This window comes from Onychostruthus taczanowskii, unplaced genomic scaffold (genome assembly GCF_017590055.1).
Source record: "Onychostruthus taczanowskii isolate IOZ18803 unplaced genomic scaffold, ASM1759005v1 scaffold60, whole genome shotgun sequence".
In the NCBI taxonomy this organism is placed as follows: domain Eukaryota; kingdom Metazoa; phylum Chordata; class Aves; order Passeriformes; family Passeridae; genus Onychostruthus; species Onychostruthus taczanowskii.
This window is the reverse complement of record NW_024503680.1, coordinates 4336263-4348606: the sequence shown is the minus strand read 5'-3', so window position 1 is coordinate 4348606 and position 12344 is coordinate 4336263. Positions and strand designations below refer to the sequence as shown.

Genomic DNA, 12344 nt, shown 5'->3' with positions numbered 1-12344 from the left:
GCTCCTTAACACTCCAACAGAGCTGGGCCACTTTCAGTAGTCAGTTTGCTTTATTCAAATGAGTTTACAGTGCAAATGCCTTAGAGCCAATAATAATAATTCCATGTATGTTACTTTTATTAAGCATATTGGACAACTGAAACCAATCAATAAGCTCTATTTTCCAACATAATCATGAAGTTGATTAAGCTACTCATACACTTACCACTCTATTTGGCAAACATCCTAAAAAAGAAGTTACCATAGAAATTACCTCTTAAAAAGGGCAAGTTTGTCTTAAAAAGAATTAAGAGTTAACCAGTTTTTCAGCTTCAGAGTTGTTCTTCTGGTGAGGAATAAGGGTACTTTTTGCCACAACACAAAGTTAAGTAATTTAAATAAACTTTTCCTGTAAATAAACTTTAGCAGTGGAATGTAGAAATCAAGCAGCATGGCTTACACTTCCAGAAACTGAAGCATGAGCAGAGTAGTGCATTATGCTGATTATAATTGTTCTTTAAAATATATTATTTCATATTTAACTAAATGTTAACTTCTATTCAGTAGAAGGTTGTGGCATTTGGACAGAATAGATAATTTCTTTAGTGCTTTGACAGCACAGCTTTAGTGAATTTTAAAAATGCAGTAATAAGATAACCCTGGTAAAGGTTAAAATAGAAAGATAACTGATAATTTTGATGCTGCATCAAGCATTGTGCAATATATAACTGTCTATCCAACTGCATTTTAATACCAACATAAGAAACAATAACTAAAGCAATAAATGAACATTTTGGCTGTCAGCAAAGAGTTCCCCACTTTTGTAAGCTCAGACAGGTGCAGGAACTTAATTGAAGTCTCTGTTGGTGAGGACAAGAGGAGCCACTAAGGTCCAGAGATAGAGGAGCAGACAAACCCAGCTGGAGGTTATCTTCACCCACACGGCTGGCCACTTACTTGTCATGGTTTTGAAATCGGCATCAGGGCTAAAAAGTAAAGAAGTCCATTAGTAGACAGAGAAAGCACCTCCCCTGTTCCCTGGTACCTCTCATGAATCTGAACTGAGGGCAGTCCTTTGGGGCACCCCAATGCAAGACTCTTTGTGAGAACACAGTGAGACAACTAAGGCAGCAGTTTCCTGTGGCTCCTTGGAACCCAGTTTTCAAGGCTGCTTGCCCATGCTGATGTGCTGCTGTTCAAGGAAGTATTTGCTAATTTATACCATGTCCTGGGAGCAGTGGTTCTGAGCTGCAGCAGCAGAGGGCATGTCCAAGTGTTTCCAAGAGATGTAGGAAATCACATCTCTGCCAAGCAGCACATATGGCTGTCCCTGCACATCTTTCCCAGGATGAAGAACCACTAAAAGCAGTTTAGAAGCCTGGCTTCTAACAAACTCTGCAGGAGGCCACCTGAAACCAATTCCATGTGTATCCTTCCTGCTACTCATCCAGCTGAAAACGGCAGCCACACTTTCTGCCCTTGCAGCTCTGCAGTAATGCCCTGGAAGCACAGCTGCTGCTTGTGCCGTGCTGCCTTCCCACCTCTCAATTCAGTAACACTAAACTGAGAAGGCACAGCTCTGCTGCAGCTGGCACAGGGACAGCCCCTTCACCAGCTGGCAGGAGCAGGAGTCTCCTATCCACACAGAAGCCATCACTTCCCCTCTGGCTCTTACCTGTACCAGTTGGTGAGCGTCATCATGATGTAAAGAGAGGCAAGGAAGAGCATGAAGTGGAAGAAGGTGTAGCTGTACTGCACCCCATCCTTCTCGTTGTCCGTGACACGGCGCACCTCCCCCTCCTCAGCTGCCCCGCCGCCTGTCCCCACGGTGTCCTCCAGGATGGCAGTGTCACTGCCAGACAGGGTCAGCTTGTTCACCTGGCTGTTACTTGAAGAGCGGATGCTGCAGTGTAACCCAAAGAGAGACCTGGTTAACAACTCCTTTTACAGGCAGCTGTGTTTGATAGTCAAGGAAGCCACGGACCACAATGAATGTCTGGGACTAGCAAATAATATTTTTTAAATCCATAAGGAAATTGTCCAACTGTTTTCATCCAAGCTTTTGTTGATTAAACAGCATTCCTAGTCCCAGATAATAGAAAAGTGTGGTTTGGAAGAAACTCTAAAGATTATCTCATTCCAGTCCACCTGCTGTGGGCAGAAACACATTGTACCTAGACCAAGTTGCTCACAGCTCCATCCAGCCTGGCCTTGAACACTTCCAGGGATGAGCACCCACAACTTCTCTGGACAACCATTCCAGTGCCTCATTACCTTCAAAGTTAAGATTTTTTTTTTCCTAATATCTAATCTGAATTTACTCTTCCAGTTTTAATCCATGATCTTGTAAAAGTCTCTCTCCATGTTCCTTGTGGGCTCCCTTCAGACACTAGAAAACCACAATTAGGTCACCCCAAAGGCTTCCTTTCTCCAGGCTGAACAAACCCAGTGCTCCCAGCCTTTCCTCACAGGACAGGTGCTCCATCCCTCCAATCATCTTGTAACACATGTTCTGTTATCTGGATTGGGCTGACAAGGCTTATCCTCATGCACAAAGCAAAACACAGGTTTATGAGCCACATTTGGCCTCAGGCCTGAGACAGCAGCTGGATGTGAATAAATGCAGGCACATTTTGCACTAGACCCAGATTCAAACAAAGAAGGCAAACCCCAATTCTTTACCACTGGATAGCAGTGCAGATCCTACCTGGAATACAAGAGGCAAAGGACAAAGATAACCAGTCCAACAACACTCTGGGCATCCCACCACTGCAGGGACTTGGGCGGAGCAGGAGTGGCAGGTGGCACAGTGGCATTGGCTGGAACAGCTGTGGGTGCAGCTATCTGGGTGATGAGGTTCAGCAGACTTGGGTTGCAGTTTCTTTCTGAAAGGGATTTCAAGGCAGATTAGAGAGATGAGCTTTGCCAGCATGTAGCTAAGAAAAGATGACAGGTAAGCTTGCAATTTTTCATTCCCTTTAAGTGCTGATATCTTCAATTCTCCAGAGGCAGAAATTGCCTGCAACATTTTTCCTACCTGTGAGCTAGACAAGGGTGTAATAAATAAATAACATCAGAATGCCCTGACACTGTTTCTTTTTTCCCCACTTACAACACTCCAGTTTTGTTCTGCAAAGAGGCAGTTTGATGGTTTCAGTCAAGTCAGGTTTTCAGCCTCACTGGATTTGATCTGAAGAGATCAGCAATTCCCACAGAGTGATCTGTAATAACCATCAACTTCTGCTTTCACACCGAAATATGTGACTCGAAACAGGGAGCTGCTTACCAGGCTCATTGGACATGGCTGCCCAAGTGAGGTACATGGTGTAGAGTGTGATGACAGAGGACTGGAGGAGGCCAGAGCGAGGCTGATGTTCCTGTTCCAAAGCAGAAGAGCAAGCCAAGGTCAAAAGGGCAAGTTTTACCTAGAGTTGGATGGTTTTACCCCACTGACACAGATGAAACTATTACCAGCATGAAAACCATTGCTGTAGAACAAAGCCCAGTGCACTTCTATGTTCAAAAGATTGGAAGAAACTCCTTAGAGTTATATAATTTATGCAAACAGCAATTCAAATGGAGAAAGAATAAGCAAACCAAATCCTTTTTTTTTTGTGCCCAAGATTCAGTTATGGGCTGTTACTGACTTAATCTCAACCTTTTCAAACAATTTTGTAGATGTCAATCTAGCATGTGATTTGCACAATACCAGTTCAGAATCCAGCAACATGCAACTTTCCTCTTACATTAAACAAGTTTACCCCCTCATTTCAAAGCCACAGTATTAAGCAAATAAATTTCCAGCTACTTTGCTACTCCCTAAAAGATTCCTCTGTTCTGCCAGGGCCCTCACCACTAAAATCATGCCAGCAGTCCTCCATGTGGAAACAAAGTCCAGAACCATGTTAGCTTAAAAAAGCCTCTCTTCAGAAAATGTGTCACTATGTAGTGCAATGGTTTCAGAGCAAGATTTTTTTTTCCAAGTTCCTAACTAGCACAGCTATGATTGCCAAGTTTTAAAGCTCTTATGTGTGACTGAACTGCTACTACAACCTTCTCACTCCCCTACTTGGTACGTCAGAAGAAAAGAGCAGAGAAAAGCAATACCTGAACTTTTGGAAGGATAGAAACAATGGAGACAGCAATGCACAGGATCATGTTAAAGCTTATGAAGAACTTGTTCTCAGTGCAGTCATCAGGCTTCGTGTAGAAAACGTAGAAGAGAATGACAAAAACCAGGGACAAGGCATAGAACAAGCTGGTACAGGACAACAGAGCTGGAGGGAAAAAAATTTTACATTACACATATAGTTTTAATAGTACATCTAAAATGGCTTAATGTCCAGCTAACACTGCAATAAGACACTCCTTCTTCCTCACCTGGCAGTCTGGGTCACAAAAACAGACCAGGAGAGTGCATTTTTGTAAGATATGGCTAAGTTTCTGCTTGGGCTCACTAAGCAGCATAGCTCAGAGAAAGGCCAGGGCTGCCATCCGGGGAACAGGACTTGCCTCTCAGCAGCAGTTGAATTAGTTTAACTGGTATCAGGCCACAGTGGCATAATGAGAGAGTGCTTTTTGCACACTTCTCATGGACATTTACCTGCCCTGGATTCCTGTGCCTTGAGGTCACCCATTTTTGCTTCCACTCTGCTCTTTGTAAGAAGCTACAAAATGCTGTTGCAGCATTCTTAGCTATGAGCTAAGAACCACAACAATTAGCACTTTGTAATTAGTGGCCAGCTGGGGAGCAGGCACCAAGGCACACTCGGTGTGGCACTGCAGCCACTGGCACAGACACAGCTGAGCTCCTGGGGACACAGCAGCGAGGGGCAGAGCAAAGCTCAGGTTTGAAGAGAGCCAGGCTCTGAGCTCTGCACACACCCTGCAAACCAGGCAAGTGTGGTGTGTTAGGACTGTCAGATGTGCTACTCACAAGCCTAAAATATTTCACATTTTATTGAACAAGAAAAAGGAAACACTGCTGCTATTAATTTCAGGTGTTTACAGCAGTGACTCAGGACACTGTGCAGTTGAATTCTAGGTATGTCTGCAAACCAGTAAATGATATTGTGCAGGCTGCTGGCCAGTACAAACAGATCCTTTACAGGTTAAGATTCTTACCTGCATACCAGCATTTGGAATTCCCCTCTTCCATTTTCTCAACCCAGTTCTCATTCCAAGAGTGAGCAAAATCCACAAGTAGAACCAGCTGGATAAGAATGAAGCAGAAGGCTCCAGAAACACCAATCCAAAACCAAGCTAGAAAAGGGTGCAAGAAAAAATTGGTTAGCTTTCATCATGTGCATGCTACCTCTGTTTAAAAACAAAAAGAGCTCCTAATCATACTGCAGACAATGAAAAAAACTGAAACTGTAATTAGAAATACAGATGCTGTTAATCACTTTGGCCTCAATCTGGCAGGAGCATGGAAGGAGTCCCAGCTCTTCAGGCATGCAGCCAATGCTGGTCAAGCTGAGCATGGGAATGTTCAGCCCAACACGTTTTCAGAATGAGGCAACATCTAACATGTGGCACCTTTGTGTACATGAGTGCCATCATGCCACATTTCTCTGATGGTCAACAACCCTTTCAAGTTCCTCTGATGTAGCCAGACAGTAGAGGGTTCCCACACAGATTTTTCAGAGGCTCTAGGAAATATTTAGCACTTGTCAGTGTCCCAAGTTGCCCCCAGTCTAGTGTCAGAAGACAGCTCAGTAGTGGCTGTCTCATGAAGTAGAAAATTATTAAAAACCAAAAGCTATTAGGCTGAAAAGGGATTTCTTATTGCCACAACTTCAGCTGGTCACCAAAATACTGGATGGACCAAGGTACTCCAACGAAGATGGGCAGAAACTGCATCTTCTACAAAAGAACTTTCAGTATTGCATATTAATCTGTCAAAAGGTTTGAGCTTATACAAGTCAGAATTCCCTGATGAACATTAACTGTACCTCTTGTGAAAGGCCCTTCAGGGATATAAAATGCTCCAACCATGATAGCCACAATGGCAGCTATTTTGAAGAACCAGAACCTTTAAAAGAAGACAGAAGTTATAAATATTGGTCTTACTCCACACAGTCAGTTCACACACAGCAGTCATGTGCTACATGATCTCTAAGCAGCTTGGTCCTGCTCCAGCCAGGGCTTTGGATCATGTGATCCTGCTGACCAGGGAGTTGAGGACTTCCCATCCCTGGAAGTGCTCAAGGCCAGGCTGGATGGGGCTCTGAGCCACCTGGGCTAGTGGAAAGTGTCCCTGCCCACGGCAGGGGGTTGGAAGAGGATGATCTTAAGGTCTCTTCCAACTCAAACCATTCTATAATTTTATGATTCTATGCTTTCCAAAGGTCCCTTTCCAATTAAATGACTCTATGATGATTCAGTCATCTAGCCCAAAACTAACTCAGTTAAATCAGGGGACTGGAAATCAGAAACCAGTTTCTGCTGGCTGAGTCAGACTGGCCTTGAGAGTGACCCAATGAGTGCCAGAGGCAGCACAAGCTTGGAGATACAAACTAGCTGCAATCTGACATCTCTACAGAAACACAGAGCACTGCCCTTTTGGTTACCCCACCTCAGAGTGGCACCCTGGACACTGAACATCTTACATAAATAGGAAGCTTTTAAGGAGCCCAAAGCACTGCTCTGTATCAGATCCAAAAGAAAGCTGAAGCTGTCTGTGTATGCATAAAGGAATTTCCACTGTGTTCAGCAGAGAAGCTGGAAGGAGGAAAGCAGCTGGAAGGGCAGCCAGCTGGCTCACACATACCCATTGTGGATGGAAGCTCTCGGGTCATTACTTGTTTTCACTTCTATCATGAGCAGGGAGAGGAGGAAGAAGAACACGGCCATGGCAAAGCTGACACGATAGACAGCTCTGTACCCCACAAACACATCACAGCTGACAAAGCCCTCCAAGTGGGGGATCTGCGTGTGAAGCCCGTCGTCACAAAATCCAGGGATCTGGGTAAAGACACATTTCATTGTGAATCTCCATCTGCACTTGCAATTACATTTTCTAAGTCCTGTAACAGCCAAGGCTTCCAATGAACAAACTTCTGAGAGAGCAGAGAACAAAAGACCTTGTGCTCAGACCTTATTATCATCTGTCTCTCTCTGTGTCAACACTTTTCACCCAGGAAGATTGAGATACCACAGCAGCAGGCCTCTGATAACAACGGACTGTCTCCAGGTCTGGTCAGATTTCAGAGACCAGGCATGCACTAAAAAAGGAACATTCACTGAATTTGCTGTTTCAGCCAGAAGCCATTCAGTACACGCAGCCTCTTAGCTCAGGAACAAGGACACTTGGGTGTTTGTGTCTCACACATAATCCATTCCAAGTAAAGAAAATCAATAGTCACTAGCACAAGCAATGGCGTTTAAACAGCCAGAAAGAGGTTCTCCCCCTCCATACCTTTTTCAGCTGCTCTTCCATGCCTGGCGCCAGCATAATGCAGGCAAGGGCAGTACTGAGGAGGAGGAGGAAGGCATAGATAAGCCGTGTCACCGTCGAATTCTTGCTGTTGGGGCAACATCGGCACAGCAAACACGAGGCCCCGCTGCACAGACAGGGAATCTGAAGGGCAGAGACAGGAATAGTAAGGGCATTCCCCTCGAGGCTGACACCTGCGCGACAGGCGACACCGAGGGGGAAAGCAGAACCGCATTCAGAGACACTCCGCTCCCGGAGCGCACAAAGCGCCATCGGCCTTTCTGCCAGCACAGCCGCGGATAACCGGGTTCACCGGCCCGGGCTGCCCCCGGGGCCCCGCGCCCGCCGCACACCCCTCCCTGTCCCCGGCCAGCACGGGGCGGGCTCCAGCCGGGCACCGCTCTGCTCCGAGGGGCTGGAGCCGCCGCGGCCCTGGCGGGACCGGACAGCGCCCGCCGGGACTCAGCGCGGTCCCCACCCCGAGCCGGGCCGGGCCGCCAGCGGAGGCGCCGCTCCGCGCCGGCCGCGCTCCCCGGGGTGCCGTGGGAGGTTCGGGGTGCGAAGGGGCAGGGTCGGGGCGGGAGCGGAGCCCCGCACTCACCCAGCTGGCCAGCGAGCAGACCCCGAGCACGGCCCCCATGGCGCCGCCGCCGCCGCTCCGCCCGCTTCCTGCTTCCGCCCGCTGCCCGCGGCCCGGGGGCGGCACCAGCCGGGATCCGGCACCGGCCGCCGCCGCCGCCGCTCATTGGCTGCTTCCCAGCGCGGGGGCGGCCGCCCGCCAATGAGAAGGCGCGATGCAGCCGCGCGCCAGGGGGAGGAGCGGGAGGGTAGACAAGGGCAGGGGCGGGGCGATGTTGTTTATCAACACGTCTTCCGCCTTCGCCGAGGGGAAGGGAGGACGCTGATTGGTCGGAACGCCAGTGAGTGGGCGGTTCCTACAGCGTGACAGCCAATGAGTGAGGCCGCTGGGCAGCCCGGCAGCCGTTCCATACCGGCCCGCGGCCGCTGGGGGCGCTCGGCGGTGCCGGGGCGCGCAGCCGTTGCCATGGCAGCAGCGCGGGCAGCGGGCACCGGATGGCAGCGGGCCGGCACCGGGATGGCACCGGGATGGCACCGGGATGGCCGCCCCCGCCCCGCCCGGCATTGTGACACAGCACGCCGCCTTTCCCTTCCCCTGGGCACCAGCACCCAACGGGGCCCTGGCGCGGGTCGTGCCCCGGGTGACTCCGCGCCCACGCCAGGCGTCACGGCCGGGTGAGTGACACCCGCGTCACCGTGAGCTCACCGGCGGCACCGCCGCAGCCGGGATGCCGGAGGAAGCGAGCGGGGAGCCTTTGCCACCTCATGTGGGGCTGTGTGCATCGTGGCGCGAGCAGTGCCGCGGCCCGGGGCCGGCGACACTGCTGTCACCTGCCCGCCTCCGGGAGCTGTGCCACCGGGGCAGGACCTGTCACTCGCTCCCACTCCTGAGCCATCGTGGGAACACACACAAGAGCTTGTGCCCCAGAACTCACATCGCACCGAAACTTCCAGGTCGGGACAGATCCATCGGGATCATGGAGTGCAGCTCACAGCCGTGCATGGACAGCCCCGGGCATCCCAGACCTCACATCACACAGAATGTCCCAGGTTAGGACAGATCCATCGGGATCATGGAGTGCAGCTCACAGCCGTGCATGGACAGCCCCGGGAATCCCAGAACTCACATCACACAGAATGTCCCAAGTTAGGACAGATCCATCGGGATCATGGAGTGCAGCTCACAGCCGTGCATGGACAGCCCCGGGAATCCCAGAACTCACATCACACAGAATGTCCCAAGTTAGGACAGATCCATCGGGATCATGGAGTGCAGCTCACAGCCGTGCATGGACAGCCCCGGGAATCTCACCATGTGCCTGAGGGTGTTGTTTGAACACTCCTTGAGCTCTGGCAGGTTTGGGGCAGTGACCACGGCCTTGGGGAACCTGTTCCAGCCTTTTGGATGAAGAACCTTTTCCCAATACCACTCTGCTGCCCCTCTTTTCCTTTATGCCTCGCTGAGCACTGTCCATGAATTTTGGCCTGTAGTGTTAAACGGAGTGCTGGGTGGGAGTGGGAAAGCCCAGGAGCTTTTCACAATGGGGTTTTCAAGGTGACACTTCTGCAGCAGTTCACACCAGGCTCAGTTCAAACTTGGAAGGTACAGCTGCAAAAGCTGCAGGTGGGCTCCTTTAACACGGGAGAGGAGGAAGGTGGAGGAGCCAGGTGAAAGGAGCTGCTGTTTTGCAGCTGCCCGGGGCACAGGAGCCTCCCTGGGTCTGGATTGCCAGCACAATGCACAGGCTGCAGCCTGGAGGAGCTGGAGAGGGACAGCTGAGTGATTTCACGCCTCCTCACAAAAGTCTGGGAGCAAATGAAATGGATTAGAGTTGGCTGTGATGATGTAACAGCACGAGGATTTGACAAAAGTTTGCACAGAGGTTTAGGAAAGCAGTCTGCATTGGTTTTAATTGGTATTAGTGTTGCACAATATCACAGGGCAGGGTCAGAACTGACCAGCTAGGGTTACAGGATATTTTCTGGCTGTAACAATTCCAGCTATTGCACATCACTTTACACTCTGTCAGACCCTTCACACAGTCCCTGTCCAAAAAACCTGCTTCCATCAGAGAAAGGCACTAATAATCAGAAAGACAGCTTTACTGCCATCTAAAATTGCCAAGAAATGACAAAGAGCATCCAGTAAACCTGCCATTTATTTTCCACAGCAGTTTTAACACTCAGAATATATGAACGCTATGTTAACAATATCATCTCTTGCAATCAGCCTTATTCATGAGGACATACAGGCTTCTTTCAGAAAAAGGTCACTCCATAAATCATTGGAACTGTGCTTCCTTCAGATAATAGATGAGCCTTTACTTTATTGCTGATGTATTTTTATTACCCTTCTGGTTGCACCAGCTGGATCTCTAAGAAAGCTTTTGCCATATGCCTGCTCCTTCACTGTTTGTTCCAGTGAATATACACAGAATAAAGGCACAATCACAAATTCTGTGTTCCCAGTAATCCTGGGCAAATAATTCAAATACATTGGAATATTGTGTATTAGTAATGCAGTGATGAAACTCATCTAAATCTTGAACCTGCAAGAGTTTTCTTCTCAGGAAATTTATGAGACAAATAGTTTTGTTAAGAACTGGTGATCTTCCACTGGGTTGTGCTGGGCAGAGACAAAGGACACAGATAAAAAGCTTTTTCCTTCCACCGTCCACGTAACAAGAGATTTCCAAGTGCTCATTTTACTTCCCAGCATAAACCCCCTCTGATTCTGCATCACATCACCTAAACCCCTACATGTTTAACAGGAGATAAGGATGAAGTCAGCCTAAGGACTGTCAGCTCTGGGAACGAGACAGGATATGGCAGGAGGTTATCCTGGTTTGTACAAAAATACCCTGCTCTGGATTGTTAATCAGCTCTGACAGCAGAAAGAAGTGGTGCATCCCTTCTGTATCTATACATTACATCCCATACATATGTGAGTTGAAATGCCTAGAATAAACCCCTTGGAATTAGGTAATATTTAAAGGAAATGTGTCAGATTTAGTCATTTGAAAGCAGTTCTCTGCAGTTCCTTTGTGCAACTGAGCTCATAAAAAATTGTCACTCAAGCTTGTGCGTTAGTGCTATTCTTGTTACTCTCAAGGGTCTCCTTTCTGTATAACAAAAACGCAGAATTTTTCCTGATGTTCCCCCGAGTATGTGAGGGTTCCTGCTTTGCATGGGCTGTGTTTTTGCAGGTAATAAATCACACTGACACATTATAATTGAATGATCCTTTGACCATCCAGAATCTTCCAGTCAGGTGATGGGAACTGCAAATTGGAATGGCTATGCCAAACTGTCTGTAAAAATTAAAAAATTATAATCAGACATTGTCAGTTTTTCCACATTAGCATTGGCTTGACTCATATGCAGGTCTAAACATCTTACTGTGCTCTGGCCTGCATAAACTTCCCAATTTAGATGTATTGGCATCACCTTTCTAATATAATCCTGCTAATTACTGGACTTACTGCAAAGTGTTTAGCTGTAAGCTACATTTACATCTGTGCTTTGATTTGAGCTCCAGAGCATAAAGAATTGCAGTTTTCCTGGAACATCTGCTTTTCCAGCTGTTTAGTCCAGAATTTGAATTGAGCTCTGCCCAACCATTCAGGTTTTAACCAGTGCTTTGAGAACAGCTGTCAAAGCCCTCATCCATGAGGAGGTAAGTCATGAGATAATGGGCAAAATACTGCTATGGCTGGCACCACCAGCGGGTTTAATTAGTCTTTAAACAATCAGAGTTAACAGCTTCTACAGAATCATGATGCACCAGCAGGGTAGGAAGTCCTGCCAAGTATAAATATTGTTAAGTTTGTGGATGACTTTCAGCGGTGTGTGATCTCACCGTGTGCTGTGCACAGCTCCCTCAGAGCCATGCAGAGACCAGGGCCAGCTCTGCTGCCATTCCCTGGGGACACCAAGTGAGTGTCCCCGGGGCCTGGCTCACCTCTGCACACAGCCTGGCTTCACACTCGCAACCTCCTGATGTGACACCGAGAAAAATCAACCCAGTCCATGCCCTCGAGTCTCCAAATACACAAGCTGATTTCTCTGCAGTCCTTTGCTCCTGATTTTATATATCTCTTCTTCCCTTGACTGCGTGCTCTGTGACTGTATTAGCACCTGCCTCTGCACTTCTTAGGCTCTCTATTTTCCTATCATGTCATGGATACGTGAGTCATCTTATTTGTGATCTGCTGAGCTGAGTGAGAGTCATAGTAGAGTTGTGTGCTTCAAGGCCATTAGTAACGCAGCTAAAACTTGCATAATATATTCTTCTGTGTCTAAATCCCTGAGAGATTGAGTAACTGTTTTCTTTTTCACCCCAAGTGAC

At 48.1% G+C, this 12344-nt stretch overlaps 1 protein-coding gene across 1 annotated transcript; it reads right to left on the bottom strand.

Annotated features, from left to right (window-relative positions):
• Positions 1 to 31: 31 nt before the first annotated feature.
• SERINC3 (serine incorporator 3) lies at positions 32 to 8170 on the bottom strand. The gene is made up of 10 exons (XM_041419156.1): positions 8019 to 8170; positions 7400 to 7561; positions 6752 to 6945; positions 5934 to 6013; positions 5104 to 5241; positions 4087 to 4256; positions 3266 to 3356; positions 2687 to 2864; positions 1655 to 1882; positions 32 to 965 (listed from the first exon to the last, which is right to left on the bottom strand). The coding sequence occupies exons 1-10, from the start codon at positions 8055 to 8057 to the stop codon at positions 827 to 829; spliced, it is 1419 nt and encodes a 472-aa protein (XP_041275090.1). The 5' UTR covers positions 8058 to 8170; the 3' UTR covers positions 32 to 826.
• Between the last annotated feature and the right edge of the window lie 4174 nt (positions 8171 to 12344).